The following is an 18,197-nucleotide window of genomic DNA, read 5'->3' as shown; positions in this document are numbered from 1 at the left end:
TTGAAACCTAAGAATAGAGGACTAATGACCATCATGTCCGTCTGCATTCAGAAGTACTTATTGTGTGTCGAGTCACTGGTAGAGCGAGTCATCATAACTAGGGCAAGGTTTGATTGTGTTTTATTACGGGTGGTGGTGGGGAGTTTGGAAATCGGTCCTCACCCATTTGTTTATGAGAGAGTGGGAGGTGCTTTAATACGCCCCTTGTTGCCTGAACTAGGTTTTATGCAATATTGACCTGCTCTGACGTTTTCATTATGAGGTGACTCTCCACGTGTTGGATGTACTCTTCTATCCTACTAAAAAACAGCGCTTTATATTAGAAAGCACTTCATCAGGGATATGCAATGAAATGTGGTTTTTGTATGGTTGTTATGGATTTTATGATATGATGACTGATATATCTTTTTTTGTTAATGTGCCTTATTTTTTGGCATCTGTATTATGTATTTTATCTTGTTTTTCTTGTACTGTTTTTATGGAAAGTTTTGTACACTTCCGAAATAAACATGAGGATGATGACTAGATCAAGAGAGGTGCCTGAAGAAGGGGGAGATGGCTATTGGAGGAGATTATAGGAGTCCATTAATGCAAGGAACAGAGAGTGAGTGGTAGATGGGTGGAGATCAAAGTCTCCAAGAAAAAACAGAGGAAAGAGGAAACAGGACCTGAAGAAATGCATCACGGTCCAGACAAAAGTCAGATGGTTATACATGGCAAATATGACAATATGTGCACTTTCCATCCGGTCAGGGCAACTGTTAATTCCTGTGCCAGACTGTTTCGATGCTTGGCAATATCGACACCTTATGACCACGACATAGCTATGTGGGACTTCCCAGATATAGCTCTGACAGTTACCAAGGCTATTCGGGCTAAACGGGACAAAGACAGTTCTATTTTATTGTTTGGTATGTATCCTGATGGCATGTTCGTATCATTGTAAGACTTTACTCATAAACTTGGTACTGATCCCATATTACTCCTGCAGCATTATCGCATGAGGGTGGCATTCATGCATAAATGGCTAACTTTGCCCCATGAATTTTAATCCCATCAATGTATAGATGTCATTTTTCAAAGTTCAAGACAACCTAGATTAGGCTAATACTTGTACAACCAGGTACAACAAAACCTCAAGGACATGAGTCATAGCCGCTCTATGTGGGAGTGCGACCTTGGTTTCCAGATATCTAACCAGTGTTGGAGGATATGTTGCCTGTTAACCAAGGATGTCTCCCTAGATGACAGGTTTCACTATATACCATTTTACATCCTTACAGACTAAATGTACATAAGGCAGAATTGCACGGTTCTCCTCAAAGGTAAGTAGTGAATGTCTTAAATGTCATGGATCACCGACCAACTTCATGCATATGTTTTGGTTGCCCCAAATGATCTCCTTTTGGTCTGCAACAGCTACTGTATTGACAGAAATCAATGATATACAGAGACGTAGACAGGGTAGGGCCTGAGTGGGTAAAGGCCACCCAAAATCTGTAAATGTCCACTCAGAAGTGCTCTGTGGCCATTTACAGATGTTAATATCACTGTGGTTGGCCAAACTAAAACAGCTCCAGGCACCATTTGTTAGAAAACGCTGGCTACGCCTCTGCTGATATGCCGCCCACAGTAGCTCAACTAAAATATTTATTGGGTGATATCGGCAAAACTACCGTTTTCAACCATACATTCTTCAATCTAGCCTGCCTAGTTGGCAAGAAATGTATACTGAAACATTTGAAATCTTGTAAACGCCTGTCACAATCAGATTGGCCACAAGAATTTACAAGGGTAAATGATCGTTAGGAGTTCTATATCACCCTAACGACTGTTACCCAATGCCCCAAAGACATCTGGGAGGGATTCCATATATATGAAGAATGCTAACAACCTCTCATGAGCTGTTTCCTAGCATTGATCTTTGCACATTCCAATTCTTTGTTTTGCAATATGCTCTTCTCTTAACTATGTTTCTTATGTTATTTCTTGATTATCAACTGTACTTGGTTCTGAATTGTATTATCACATCTTCTGCAATTGTATGTTACTGATTTTACACCTTGCCAATTGTTAAATAAAGTTATAAAACAAAAACTGATTTCCCCACCCGCAGCTCCCTTTTTCTGATATGCCAACTATTGCAGTTGGTCATTGCAGCATAAAAAGGCAGACTGCTTCCCTGCAGAATCTTTGCTAGTAGTTTACAACTAAACTAGAAATGCAGAACCTGTCTCTGTACTACCAAAGACACTGCAGCTGAAAACCTTGCTTTTCTCTGAAAACTCGTCATCTTGACCCTCATTCCGCAGCCCTAACCAATATCCTCAAGCTTTACGGATTTCTTGTACGGGTTAATTCTGACCTGCTGCCTGTATCTATGTGCCTTGATGCCCTTGGGCCTAGCGCGCTTTATAAATGCTAAAAATAAATAAATAATGTGATTTATTGACTCAAATGTTCTTTGCCAATGCAGATTAAGTGTTGCTATGAGCTTATGCTCAAAGTAAAATCGACGGCTCCCTCCTCAATCCACTTCCTCCAACTCTCAGTCCACAACCCCCTTTTGAATTTGGCCATGTTTAGACTGCTGAACTCTTGGCTAATTTCCGAGTTAGTTCTCACTACTTCAAAGATGACTGTGGTCATTTATTGTGTCCTATCATTTAACTTTAGAAAATCACGGTTAAAATTGGATTTACAGCCGACCACAAAAATAGGAATCGATTGGGTTTAGGAAAGCATAAAAACGTGGAGCAGGAACTGGAGTTAGAAACAATACTCCAGTTTGTTGCCCCACTCTACCTCACAATAGCAGAAAGACCCCTTGCCCCCCCCGCCCCCCAGCCCACTGGAGCTTAAACACGGTGTTAAGACTGGCATAACACCTTGACACCTGTCTTTGGCACTTTTTCTTATGCTCCAGGAACTTCGAATAGAAGTCCTCTTATGGCTAATGCTGTATTATTTGTAAGGAAAGAAGCTACATGATAATTGACTGATTATATCAATGTGTAATCACCCTTAGTCGTTTCTAGATGCAATTAAAAAAGTTCTTTCGTTTTGACGTATTGCCTTTGTGAAATTTAAATACATTTTGTTCTTACATTCTTAAAGCAGTAACAAAAAGTTACCAAATGATATGTTTTGGTTTTAATTTCGTAGGTATATAGCCCAATGAGTCATTTGGAATCTTTTACGCTTCCAATCGAGACTTTCAAAGCAGGAGAAAAATACATCTTGAAAATGAGGGCAAAAGGCGACAGCTGTGGTAACTCTGAAAATTGGGGCGAATGGAGCGTATCAAAGGAATTTGGTAAGCCTATGCGTGTTACTCCTTTCCATGTCATCGTTATTGTACTTTACCTCACAAGATACATATGCACAAAAGATGTTTAGTGTTTAGTGTCATAACTTGCCAGTGATTGACATTGACAGTCATAAATCATGACACGTTCACTCAAAACAATATTGTAAGCATAGGGTTAATTAAATCAAAGAGAGGAACAAATGCTAGACATCGATATTCAATTCAGTGGGCTACTCTGCTTTAAATGTAACCTTGTGGAATGGGGGATGTTTTTCAACTACTTTATGATTGTTTTTATTTACAGTTTGCTATATAGTGCTTTTACCTAAAGGGCTGAACACAACAAGCAATAATCAGTACAATAGTTTGCAATAGTGAAGGTAACATTCAAATAAAGAGAGCAGGATTGGATTTCAAAAGATGATTCAAACAAAACTTTCAAATCATGAGAAAAATATAGCATTGAGCAGATGCTGTTTTGGAGGTGTCTTGAACAAAATCAAAGTAGGGCATCATTGATGTCCTGAGGAAGGGCAATCCAATGTATTGGAACAAAAGGCTGAAAAGTGCAAATAACAGTGGAAACACAAGGCGGACACGGATACATCAGAAATGGGAAGAGGAATGAAGAAGACTGGTCAGTTGATACATAGAAGCTAATGGCAGCGTGTCAGGAGCAAGAGCATGACTATATTCAAAAGTAATCAAAAAACAAATGATCAGGATCAGTTCGGATAGACACATTATTTTGCTAACATTAACTCTATGTCATGCAGAACCAAAATTATATGCATAATGTTAGTTTAAAAAAAGATCTCTTCACGACATTTGTTCAAATTCATTTGTGAATATGCACCCATCGTCCTAATCTTATAACACTTGTAAAGACACTTATAGAGCTAAAATCATCTCAGAACAGTAACAATGTATGTGGTGTTTAATTATTGTGCTATATATACAGGTTCTTTGAGATATTGCTTCAATTACAATTACAAACACAACACAATAACACAGGAAACAAGGCAAAAATGATCTCAGATCCAACTATTAGCAATCATTCTTAGAGATTTCCTCAATTTGCTTCTCTACATTTATCGATTAAAAGCACTTTTTTTTCAAAGTCAATACTACAGTTAACCACTTTATTGGGCTTTATTGTAGGAAATGTAGTCTACAGAGTGTGTTTTGGCCTCTCTCTGAGCTACTAAGAACAAAAGGGAGTATGGACGTAAATAGTCCACAGAAGATAGAAAACCCAAGTTAAGGTTTTCAGCAACAGAATTCAAGTTAGAATAAGTATGGTAAAAGAAGAAATGGTAGAAACAATAGAAGGCGGGGGCGTGTTCAGCCGAGGACACTTGCAGATGCCTTCTCGGTAAGCTCAGAGTCTCTTCCCCACCTCGGGGCCCATATCCCCCCTGCAATCACGTCGGGCAGCCCGAATGAAAAATGTAATGTGCGTCAGAATGCCCCAGGATTAGACAGTGTCAGTCTGAGGTGCCAAGGAGCTCTCCCGATGAAGTTGTGAGCGGAATCCCCCCGGAGGAAGCGGACCCCCGCTAAGATGGCTGCTGGGGCACAAGAAAGAGCAGGAGCCGGCACCAGATGACGGAGGGAGCTGGGAAGCCTGTGAATTGACCCAGCGCCAAAGGGGGAAAATAAAGACAGAACTCAGCGGTGAACTGTCCACCATCATCCGCCCGTGGGATGCCTGCCTTTCAGAGTTAACGGGAAAAGGAGTGAGGACAGCATGGGGGAGCCTCTCCCGAGCGGTAAAGAGGTGCTGGGGGTGGCAGGTAGGAAACACAAAACAGCACTCAGAAGTGTGGAGAAGTGAGAGGGCGAGTCCGGGGCTGAATAAAGCTCCTGTCGGTGTGCCGCGAATGACTCACTGGGTGGGGATGGGAGCCCAGACCGCCAGCAGCTAGCCCCAAGTCCCACGCCCCAGACAGAGCGACAAAGCCACATGCAGCTGATCTGAGAGCGTGGCTGTAACGCATGGATGCTGGCGAACATAGAGGGGACTGTCAAGCGTTTGAAATAAGCCACAACACGCTAATCATGAAAATGGCCCTGCTTGGCAGCAAAATATGGAAGCCTGGTTGACTCCACGTGGCCCTAAATGGAAGACGCAAATACAAAGCACTTAAGAAGCGCTACAGTATGCCCTGGCACACACCTGAGTACCTGAAAGCGCTTTGGAGGGCAGAAGACAAGCAAGGGCACATACAGTGGCCCATGTAAGGTGGCCTAACTAACACCACCCCTGTCATAGCAGGGCAGTTCCGGGTGCAACAAAGGCTGAGCATTGAACACAATCCAGCAAGGGGGCAGCAGATCCTGGGACACAGGTGCTCAAAGAGAGCAGCGTTAAAACAAAGAAATAAACGCACAGCGGGCCAACAAAGGGGTGTTCCATCTGTTGGAGTTGGCAACAGTCCTGCATAAAGCTGTGGACAGAGCGGACCCGGGGAAAGGCAATCTTCGGATCCACCAGTCATAACAAAGGTGAAACAAGCCTCTGGAACACCGGTTGGCGGCTCCCTAAGCCCTCCAACACAGTGAATGATGACTAGGCCGGCGGCAAAGCAGAAAAGCACAGCATCCAGTGATATTAAAGCCATGATGAAAACTGCAGAAACCCTCAAATGCAATTCACAACAGGCGACCATGCAGATCCACTCCCCCCCCTCTTAAGGAGCCACGAGTGCCAGAGGATCCACCTATACGGAGATCGGACTTGCTGGCAATGCTAAAGAGTTTTAAAAAAGACATCAAGGACAGTGCTTCAGATCTAGCCAAGTACATCGCGGACCTCAACAAAGGCATCTTGGTTGTAGAGAAGAGGGTCGACGATGTGGAAACCACAGGAGCTGAACAAAGGCAGGAACAAGACGAAATGGCGAGGAGGATACTGGAGTTAGAACAACAAATGCACCGTGTCCAAAACAAACAAGAGGATGCCGAAAATAGGTCCAGGCGAAATAATATCCGACACACAGAGTCTACACCATGTAACAACTCAACAGGAACTTGACCCCGGATGTGCTGACTCGGATACACCTATTACAACTGAAGGAAGATATCATGTGGGCAGCCCAGAAAAGAGAACCAATATGTTTTCGCTCAACACCAATCCAGCTTTACCAAGACCTGGCCCAAGCCACACTCATGAAGCGGAATTGCCTGAGGGTAGTCACAGACTGGCTGAGATCAAGGAAAGTGCGATACCGATGGCCATGGAGAAGCCGAAACTAATGACAGGGAACGAATCCCACCTGGCAGCATGGAAGAGGTCGACAGACCCGAGAGGGAACAATGGAAGCTGGCGCGGCCTCGCCCGAGAGGTCGCATCAAGGAGACCAAAATGGAAGACCCCATCGGCGTAGCAGAGACATGAGGAGGAATCTGCCGACTATGATCCACATGCTGGCACTACTAATGTCGGAGAGTAAATGGGTGACCTGCAGGAAAGAAAGGGGGTGAAGCCATACTGGAGAAGATCCTTGATGGTGGTGGTTGCCAAGACAGGGAGAGGAAGGGCAAGGATCTCATACAAGGCAAAAGGGGGGTCGGGGGTGGGGGGGAAGAGGACCAGGACCCCAAATTCCCGGGGGTAATATAAACCCGGTGACTCACCTTGGTTTCATCATGGTGAACGTTATTGTTGAAGGATGTGGGGTTATTACAAGTTGGGGAGTTGGGGGGCAAAAGAACAGGGTTTTTCGGTTGATAACTGGTACACCATGGGCGGACTAATCAAGGGGACTGATGGGCTCTGCAGCAGGGTAAAAAGCATACAACCAAGGCCTAACAATGGCTGATCTGACATTTGTAACACTGAATGTCCAGGGGCTGAACTCCCCAATAAAAAGGAAATCAATTATGAGAAGGATCTCCGAATTCCAGGCCTCAATTGTGTGGCTGCAAGAAACACACCTGCTCCTGGTGGACGAACATAGGTTACAACATAGAGCCTTCCCCAAACAATATTTCGCTGCAAGTGGAGCTAAAAAGAAGGGAGTGGGCATACTGTTTGCTAAAGGTGTATGCTTCGAGAAGCAATTCATAAAAAGGGAATGGAAGGCCGGTACATGGTGCTTGGAGGGAAACTGATGGGCCAACTGGTCACACTAGTAGCGATTTACGCCCCCAATGAAAAACAAGACCGTTTTTTGCTAGGGATGCTGTCCAAAATCGTGGAGGTGGGGCAGATCCTCATAGGAGGTGATTTCAATTGCGTAATGGATGCGGCCATGGATAAAACCCTCCCAGCCACTCCCACCGACAACATACACAGACAAGCCCTAGGCCGTTTCCTCGCGGAATTTCATTTATTGGAAACCAGGTGGTTTTTCCGCCCATTGGACAGAGCTTACACCCACTACTCAGCCACATACAGGGGCTTCTCGCAGATTGATATGGTGCTGGTTTCGGACACATTGGTCCCACTGATTAGGGGGTTGGACATAGTGGTACGTTGTTTATCGGATCATGCACCAGTCTCCCTTAAGATAGAGCTGATAGCACCACTCCCACGGACCCGAAGGCCATGGTGCCTGAATGAAATACTCCTAAAAGATCAAAACCTTAGGTCAGATATAGAATTGGTCCTAAGAAATTATTTTAAAGAAAATACCATGCAGGGGGTTGACTGGGGAACAATCAGGGATGCTAGCAAAGCAGTGGTACGGGGGAGTTCATCGCTCACATAGCAAACTTCCTGAAAAGGAAGGAGAGGGTGAGGCAGGAACAGGAAACCGAACTGGCGACTGCGGAGGTATATTATAGAGATAAAGGGTCACAGAGGGCTTGGCAGGAACTGAAAAAATCTAAGGCTTCCCCAGAGACAAACCTTGCAGACGAATCTGCACAACTTCTCCTATGAACTAAACTAACTACATAAAAAGGGATAAAGCTAACCGATTTCTAGCAGCCAAATTAAGGAAACAGAAAGTCTGCAATCATATCAACCAGCTCAAACACCAGGGGCGGGACTGAGGAGAGGGAAAAGGAGATTGCTGAAATCATGCACTCATTATACATAGACAACCTGAAGGGGGATAGCCTAGAGAGGGAGGCACTAATAGATTTCCTGGGACAAGTGGTATTGCCACAAAATACAGAAGCAGACAGGCAGATGTTGGAAGCGTTGATATCGGAAGAGGAGGTAGGGGAGGTCATAACCGCTTTGAAGGGGCACAAATACCCAGGCCTGGATGGATTATGGAACACATATTACAAGACATTCAAGACCATCCTGGTAGGGCCTTTAACGAAACTCTTCAATCACATAAGAGACACAGGGCAGACATCTGGGGGCATGGTACCAGCTACCATGGGTCTCCTGTTAAAACCCAACAGAGATCCACCTGACTGTGCGAGCTACCTCCTTAATAAGCTATCTCCTTATTGAATGGGGACACACACATTTACTCCAAAATCCCAGCTCAAAGGCTTGCAACCATCCTCCCAAAAATGTCCATAACCCAGATTTCACACCAGGCATGCAACCCAAATTCTGGACACACTAGGGGTGGGGGGGCAACTCTGAGGCTATGGGTTTTTACACTGAAGGGACACCCGTGACATTCTAAGAGTGTAGAGAGAAATTCCAAATTCCCGAAAGCAAGCGCTTCCGATGCACTCAAGTTAGACATTGGATCACAAACACAAATGTAAGGGAGGGTGCATCTCGGGATCCAAGAGCACTGGAACTCACTGTAAAAGAATGGGCGCCAGAGAGAGGAGTGTCCAGAATATATCGATTGTTGTGTGGGGTGGACCCTGAGGAAACCTTGCAATACATGCCAAAATGGGAGGTAGATGTGGGGAAACCAATACCGGGGGAAACATGGAGTCAAATATGGCGCCGAGCCACAAAATGTTCCAAATGCGTTTCCGTCAAAGAGGCAGCATATAAAATCTGTTTGAGGTGGTACATGACGCCACAACGAATGCACTCTATCAATCCGAGTTATCCCTCAACAGGTTGGAGGGGCTGTGGGAAAGTTGGGGATCTGATTCATATGTAGTGGGCATGCCCAGTGGCAGAGACATACTGGAAGGAAATCTTGAGTCATATGAAAGGAGTGGTGGGGGTTCAATTTCCCTTTGACCCAGTGGTGGTTCTGCTGGGGAAAGCAGTGGAGGGATGCTATGTGAATACAGGGAATAGAGCAACTCTTATCACTCATATGTTGAGTGTGGCTAGAATTAACCTAGCGCATTTGTGGAAAACCGAACAGGAACCGGTCGTGGCCTCGTAGTGGGTGAGGCTATGGGGAGTAATGGCGATGGAGAAGGTATCAGCGCTGGCATATGGCTCTTCCCCGAAATACCTGAACACATGGATGCCTCTCCACAAATTCATGGAGGACAGAGAACAAATGTTTTATATGTCCAAGCTTCTTCGTAGGGTCTCCATTGTGTGAAGAAGCAAGCCCTGAGAGGGCGGTCTTGCAGGCATTGAACTCAAAGGAGTCCAATTGTAGTGTACCTGTTCAACCGACAGCAACTAGATTAAATTGGCGGAAGGGGGTTGGGTGGAGTGGTGTTGGAACTCTTATACCTGTTAACTCACAAGCTGTTATAAGACTGTGATGAAGACCGAAGGGATGGTAGAGAATGAATGTGATGTATACCGTTTCTCATATGTATGTTCACTACTGAAGCTCTTGAGAAGAAAACAAAAATAAAGTTTGTAAAAAAAGGATTTAAAAAAGAATAGAAGTCGATAAATTACGATGGAAAAAGAAGTGCTCAGCCTATTTCCAGGATGCTGCAGATCATTCAAAGCAGACGCAGACAAAGTAGAAAAGAGCAAAACATGGTCAGTAGCTGGAACAATAATAGAAGACAAAGGGGCTCATTACATTTTTCTGAACCACCATACTACGGGCATGGCCTTGGAGTGGGGGATTTAGCTCCAGCATCATGCTGGAGATAAATCATCCCACTGTCTGCTGAAAAATTGTCAAAATCGGTTAATATGCGTAATTTCGCCAGCGGTAATTCTGACAAAAAAGCCCCATAGGGTCCAAAGGACTCTGAACAAAATGGGGAATTACTCTGCCACCACCACTTGTAATCTGGCTGTAATTCTGTCGGACCAAGTAGTGGTAGCAGTTATTTTGTTGGGCGGTATTCTGATAGACTTGCCTCCAGAATACCACCCAACTCGTAATGAGGCCCAGAGTAATCAAATTGTCCAGCTCAGCAAAGATACAAATTCAATCTAACATCCCTCCTTTGACATGAGTGGGAGAAAAAAGGAAGAAAGGAAAGGTTCTATGACAGGAGTATGAAGTAGTGGACTATTGATATAGTCATGGTGAGAGACATTCATATTGAAATCCCAAGCCACAAGAAACGGAATATGAAGCAAAGATACTAAAGATACAACAAAATCAAAATCCTCGTAGAAAGGGACCCATGTGTCAAGAGGACAATAGATATTTTTAAAGGCTAAGGGGGAAAAGGTAGTAGAAAGAAACTAAAAGTATTGGGATTTAAGAACAGTGGGATGAGAAATTCCAAGATCAACCTATTGGTTGAGGGTGGAATAACAAACCAACTCCCCCACTGGTTCCAGACATTGTAGGAGTATTCAAGAAGAAAGTGTCAAGGGGAAAGAGGGTCTATACTATGTGCTTGATATTGGCCCAGCCATGTTTCGGTAATACAAAGAAAAGTAAATCCAATGAGAGCAACTGGTCCAAAACGAAGGCAGATTTTGATACATTGAACATTCTGTTTCAAGTTCAAAATTAAAATAAAAAGGCATTGCAATAGCACAGGAGGATATAAAATGTTTTATGCATTTCTCCCTGTTATCCTTTAGGACTGATGTATGTTCTAATGTTTATTCAAGCATACTGGAATTTCCATAGACCGAGCGGTAGACCCAATAAGATGGAAAAGGCAATGGAAAACTGTTTTTCTCAATCACTGCTCACATTGACGCATACCAGATAAAAGATGACTTGTAATGCTCCATGAGGCAGTGGACAGGCCAAACAGCCACAATCAAGAGCAAACAGGAAGGCAATTTGCCTTATATATCTGCCCTTTATGAGGACACCCAGGTGAGGACACCTTGTGTACAAGCCAACTCATAAAACATTTGCGCAGTGTGAGCTAAGGGAACCAGTCAGAATACAGTGGGGGGCGGAACCAAATGCTGCGAGGTGTAGGAAGCGGCGGTGTGCTGATGATCGGATCAGCATAGGCTCCACCTGTGGCAAGCCAGAGATGCAAGTTCTGACAGTGCAGAAGGCGCAGATGGTTTTGCAGGTTACGTGCTAGTCACATCACCTGCAGCAGCTACTCAAGGTTCATTGGGGGTGGAGCCAAGAGAATTAGCAGTGGGCTGACGATGGGCTCAACAATGGCCACAGGAGAAGCATGCCAGTGATGTAGGCAATAACCTCCCTAAAGGTGCAGATGGTTATACAGGTCACATGATAGTCACGTGGCCGGCAGCAGACATTGAGAGTCCAGTGACAGATGAGCCAAATACCGTGAGTTGGAGGAAGCCACGGCAGGCTGATGATCGGCTCAACACAGACCCTAGCAGTGGCATGCTCGAGATGTCGGCTTTCATACGTCTGTTGGTAGACAACATTTCAAAGATCTTGAGGTTTTAGATCCAAATGGCCATCTAAACATTACACCAGTGCAGTGTCTCAAGTGCTGCCAGAAACATTAGATGCAATATTAACTTGTAACGCCCATACAGTCTGTCTGACATGTACATGAATCAGGAATTGAGCTTTGTTGGAGTGACAAAAAAGAAAAACGGGGGTAATAAAGGGCCCTAATAGTGGTTATGCAGAAGCCAGTTTTTAAAACGATTGATGTGATGGAATGAATCAATGACATTAAACGATTACTCAGAGATCCATTATGCAAAATTGTGCATCTTAAGAAATGGCATGTTTGAAGTTTGGAAAGTAATGCAGATTGACTGGCAGGGCTGGCACAGTGTGCTTCTTGCACTCATAGCGAGAAATCCCTGTTTCATGCACACATCTTCTCTCAATTTAGCACCCTTGGAGATATTCATTTGAATTGTTTAATTTAGTGCTGGCCCTACCCAGATGTTCTCGAGGCATCTTCCATGGGTCAAACATTAAAAAGGTAGGATTTGAAAAAAGGAAGTTACAAAATGTTTTCAAGAAAGGATGGGAAGATTAGGATAGACAAGTGACAGCAGTGGCAGAGGGCAGGGTTATGTTCGGGGAAACAGGTATGTTTTGAGGTGATGACGTCTCACTCAACACAAGTGGTAAATAGCATTCTATCTATAACAAGTTAACTGATTCGAGAACAAGAGGAGAAATTAGCAACTAACGTTAAATATTGCTATGACACTATGGTAAGAGTCATGATGACAATAGACATTATGCTTTGATCATAGGGCAATATATCATGGGACTCTCAACCAAGAAATGACCACAAAGCATGAGCACTACCGCATACTGTATAGTGTGTAATACTCCTGCATGCAACACATGTGCATATGAATGGCACGGGTAGAATGAACCATAAACATAGATCAAGCAATTACGGTTGTCTCACGAAGCTCGCTAGGGTGGTGTGCATGAGAAGTACATTAACACAATGTTGTATAGACAGTAATGTAGGTAACTACAAAACCTTTCATGCCAGTAGATTTAAGGGTCCAAAACTCAGGAAATCTAATGGATGTTTTCTCTTGTGTTTTTGTTCGTCTCCTTTCTGTTTTCCTCTCTCCTGGCACAAACTTGTCTGATGTAAATATGATTATTCTAAGAGTCAATGTTTTTGAAATGTGTGTAGAATTGGTGCGAAAAGGCGTTGGTGTATGTGTCAATTAGTGTAACAGCAAGAGGGAGGAATAGGACTCGATTAGGGATGCAGTGTAGCCTTGAGAACGGCCTATGGGCGAAACACGTGTCGGCCATTAGTGGATGTATCTGATGTATCTTCCAATATGGTGTAATTAACCTAAGTAGGTTACGGGGAAATTACAAATTTGTTAACACTATATGATGTATGAAGTGTTGACTATTGGGCTTTCAAACATATGTATAATACAAAAGTATATTTATGGTCAAAATGATCTGTATTAAGATGGTTATCGTGTAAGATCAATACACAATACAACTGATCTCTTATTACACACATCAGGCTATTAGTGGATTTAGGTTGTTTGATAGGGAATGGTGGACTGTGCAAGGAAAAAACAATGGGCCACATTAGGGGTTTGGCGGTAACTGTGCCGGTAATAACGGCGGCGGGTTTCCGCCGGACCAGTAAATATCTACTGGCGCCTGACTTCCCAGTAACACCAGGGGATTACAAAATGTTTTGGGGGACACATCAAATGGATTGAATGAAAATAATAAACAGTGTGCACCAATATGTAATGAAAGATATTACACACAAATAATAACAGAGAAATTAAATAACAGGTAACTATTGTACCAAGAATAAGATTTTGCAAAATGTCAGAACCATGTACATTACATACCAGATAGAGTGATGGACAGTCGGGTTGGCGAAGGGAGCGAAAAACACAAAACAGGGAACAGCAAGTCAAACTGTTAGCTTAAATTTGGGTTGGTTATTTTTCGAATAGTATGACTGCAAAATTGCACACAAATATAATCATTGGTTCTTAGTCATTCCATGCTCTGCATGGTAATGTGCCATTATCCTTATCTAAGCCCGGCTAACCTTGCAAAAGTCGTCACCATCCCTGGCATTCAGTCAAAATTATTAGTAGGCCATGATGAGCTCTATCCCATAATGTGAGTCGGGTTAATATGTGATGGCTTGGGTGAAAACATGAATGCGTGAGTTATAAACCATAAGCAGCCAAAAACACTCCTTGAGCATTAGTTCATGTCGGTAGCTCTGATTATTGGAAACATCAATTTTCCAGGATTGCACCATAATAGGTAAGTAATATTAGTTTTGTATTGTGATCATTGAAATTAAGGGCATGCTAGTTTACCATAACATGATACGCTTCAAAGATCTAAGCGACAGATGAAGAATATGAATTCATGATGAATTTATCATCCATATACATGTCAAGTTCTCGCACTCATTAACGTTAATAAATATTGTGAAACAGGTATAACATTAACAGCAAGTGTGTGCATGTGATATGGAAATTATCACAAAATACGTTATTTCAGTTCATATTAACTTACTGGGATTCATATGCACAGATCCTCAATCCATCTTTATATAGATGGGAAAGGAAATAAATACATTCTGACCCTCTGTCTCTGGTATTTCTATATTAACCTGAAAAAGAATGTTTCTTTTAGGTAATGGTTGCTAGATTTCTGTAATGGTAACTACAGAAAGTAATCCTAGATCACATGCTTTCAGCAAACCCAATCCCACAAAAGAACGGATCTAAGAATGACTCAGAATAGGAACTTCATTAAAAAAAGGCTGCAAATAGCGCTTACCTCAGTGGGTGTATCGTCTATATCATTGGCGGATGCTTGGTGTCTGGTCAAAATCACTCGAACGTGGGCGCCATGCACTGGGCTTTTTCTAATGCTTGCTTCAAATACGAGAAACGTCAATACCATGATAACGGACATGAGGTCCTGTTTGTCAGCGTTGGGGTCCTTGCGCTGCAGGGTATGACTAAGATAATGCCTGTCGTCCAATACGGCGAAACAGCAATATTTGTTCAATGTCAACAACAGATGAATTAGAGTCTGATGCCATAGTCCAGTAGAAACCATAAATTATTGTTAACTTGCTATCGCATCTCATATGGTAAGGTTTAATCCACTAATGATTAAGTCAGTTAATGATATTTAATTATATAGCTAATACTCGGGATGGTACGTTGCAGGAAAATAAAATGAGTCTCGCAATAATCCATCTAAGCAAACAATCCGGGGCAAGTTCTGTGAACCATTAAATAAGGCAGTACCTGCATGGTTAGAAAAGGGCAGGTCATAGAGGTATATGTTCCATCATGCTCTCTCTCATTAGTAAAGTGAATTAGTGTAAAGAGTTTAAAGCTTAACATGGGAATAGTCCCCTAGTTATATCTCAGTTCCATCATGATCTCTCTCTGTAATCGAGTAAAATAGTAAGAAAAGTTTGAAGGTTGACACAGGAAAGATTCCTTAAATATGGTCATGCATAGGGCATTAACATAAGACGCATGCATCTCATGGTCTGTATCAAGTATTAAAGATCTGGCATGGAAGGAATTCCTGAAGCATAGTAAATGTTTCGACATTATCATAGAAACACATGCATTTCGTGGTCTCTGTTAAGTCCCACGGAGGTGCTATGTAAATTGCAAATGCATTTAGATTCCATGCATCGCAGTTTCAATTTCAAGTCTCCCCCTCTTTTACCCTGTTTAGGCCTCATTAATCCTATATACCGTAATTCTTTTTGTCCTGCCGTTGATGATGCTTTTGCCAGTTTACGGCTAACTGTAATTTAGGATCCTGACTGCTTAAGCTGGCAAGGTGCTCTCTGATTCTAATTCTCACCGGGCGTATGGTGCTGCCTATATGTAGTTTGCCACACACACAGATGATGGCATATGCAACATAAGTTGTTCTGCAATTGATAAAGTCTCTGATGACAATTGTAGAGCCGCCTGAATGTTCAAATGAGCTGCAGTCAGCATGGGCATACCGGCACATGCTGCAGGTACTGCACATGTGGCAGCCTGACCGAGTCCTCAGCCAGTCACTACCACCTATAGGATCTCGAGTGCAAACATCAAGGAAAGATGGGCACAAAATATTCTTGATCGTTGGTGCTTGTATAAATACAAATCTTGGTTTGGTTATGTAATGCTCCTTCAAATCAGGATCTAGGCACAAAATGTGCCAGTGTCTAATTGGTAGAGGTCATGGGTATCTTTGGAGTATCATATGATGATATCTATTGTTTTATTAGATATTTTATCTTTTTTCTGATTTCGTCTTGATCATAGCGTCCCTATCTAAATTGCATGTCCTATTAAGCAACGCCTTGAGTGTTGCTTGTGGGTAACCCCTTTCCCTAAATCTCGCTGTGGGGAGTTGGCATTCTCTTTCATAGGATTCATTTTGGCTGCAATTGCGTCCTGCTCTATGGAATTCAACAGATGGTATATTGTGGATCTCCTGTGACACCTAGCCGCATGTGTGTAGTTGACCTCTGTGGGTTTCCGGTATGTCTTTGTATGTATTTGTTCTTGATCTATATGAATAAGTAGATCTTGAAAGTCAATGCTAGTCTCACTGCAATACCATAGGTGTTATCATTTAGGTAATGTAAGTAATTTTTTCAAAGCCTTGACGTGTGCCATTCCAATATAATAAAGAGACAGTGCGCACCCACCAGCGTCTGTACCCATAGCTTCATACATTAGTGGATTTATCTGATGTATCTTCCAATCTGTTTTGGAAGGGTTGTGTTTGAGGAGGTGCGTGGCCATCCAATTGGTGATGGTCGAGAGACAGGTTCTGAAGCTGTGGAGTTGTGAAGAGAATGACATTTGGAAGTATATTTGTGTATCGTCTGTGTATCATACGAAATGTACATTGTGTTTGCTAAGGGTCTGTCCAAGGGATGCAAAATATAGGTTGAAGAGAAGTGGAGGAGATAGGGAGGATCCTTGTGGCACCCATACTTGACCGGGTGGGGACTGATCAATAAGGGGGCATGGAGACAAAGTGTGTCCTGTCAGTGAGGAAGGAGGTGAACCAGTAGAGTATGGTGCCAGAGAGATTCATCCTGTGGTCCAGGAGATCTAGCAGAATGGTGTGGTTGATGGTGTCGAAGGTTGCACAGAGGTCGAGGAGTACGAGTAGTGGTGTGCAGTGTCTGTGATGATGTGGAGGTCATCGAGGATGTGAAGAATAGCCGTTTCAGTGCTGTGTCCAGGCCGAAAGCCAGATTGGAAAGGGCTTTGTAGGTTGTTTTTGGTGATGTGTTGTTGCAGTTGGGTAGTTACAAAGAGTTCCAAGATTCTGGCGAGGTATGGTTCGACAGTAATGGGGCGGTAGTTTTCAGGGAGCGTGGGTTCGAGAGATGGTTTTTTGAGGAGGGGATGAGATTTGTCCCATTTCAGTGCAGTGGGGATAGTACAATGTGAGAGCAGGAGTTGATTATGTTGAGCCAGTGGGGAGCTAGAGTGGTGATCCAACTGGATGCTGCTTGAGGTGGGCATGCATCATCCAGGAAGTGTGCAGATTTTGTTTTGAGCAGTGAGGGTGGTGAGGGTGTCAGAGTCGATGGGTTGGAAGGTGCCCCATGCCATGGAATGTTTGTGAGTGAGGGGTGAGAGTGGGAGAAATGAGGGGAGGGCTGTCCTGATGTTGTATATTTTGGGGTTGAAGCAGTTCATGAGGGAGTTGCATACTGCAGTGGATGGGGGTGTGGGTGGTGGTTTAAAGAGGGACTTGACAATGTTAAATAGTTTCTGGGTACGATTGGTGGAGGATTGCAGTTCTTAGCAGTAATGGGTCGCTTTGGCTATCTATTGCAGCAGTGTCTGAGGGGTGTCCTGGTTGATGGGCATGTGTCATTTTGCCAGGGTCTTTCTATGTGTCTGGATTCCTGCTTGATAGAGAGGAGGGAACTGTTGAACCATGGTTTGTGGTGGTTGTGGGTTTTTTGTAATTTGAGGGGTGCAATTTGTTAGAGTGCCTTTGTGATTATGGTGTTGTATTGGTGGAGTAGGATGGAGGGATGTGAGTGTGGCGATTGGGGGGTGGTATGCATGGTGCTAAGGCTATGTCCGTAATGTGTTCGGTTTGTCTGGCTGCGGGCAGAGGAGGTGTGACAGGTGGTCTCATAGAGTGAGCATGAAGGGGGTAGCAAAGTGGTCAGACCACGATACCCAGATTCAATTATC

The 18,197-nt window shown here is 43.4% G+C and overlaps 1 protein-coding gene across 1 annotated transcript in view; it reads left to right on the top strand.

Annotated features, from left to right (window-relative positions):
• LOC138526343 (interleukin-5 receptor subunit alpha-like) overlaps positions 1-18,197 on the top strand; it is a 427,945-nt gene that overhangs the window by 361,761 nt on the left and 47,987 nt on the right. Inside the window, exon 9 of the mRNA XM_069636979.1 lies at positions 3,166-3,316. Within this exon, the coding sequence (XP_069493080.1) occupies positions 3,166-3,316 (151 nt within the window). The remainder of the gene's footprint in view (positions 1-3,165; positions 3,317-18,197) is intronic.

This window comes from Ambystoma mexicanum, chromosome 7p (assembly GCF_040938575.1).
Source record: "Ambystoma mexicanum isolate Mex_15411 chromosome 7p, UKY_AmexF1_1, whole genome shotgun sequence".
Taxonomy (NCBI): domain Eukaryota; kingdom Metazoa; phylum Chordata; class Amphibia; order Caudata; family Ambystomatidae; genus Ambystoma; species Ambystoma mexicanum.
This window is presented reverse-complemented; position numbering and strand designations above follow the sequence as displayed.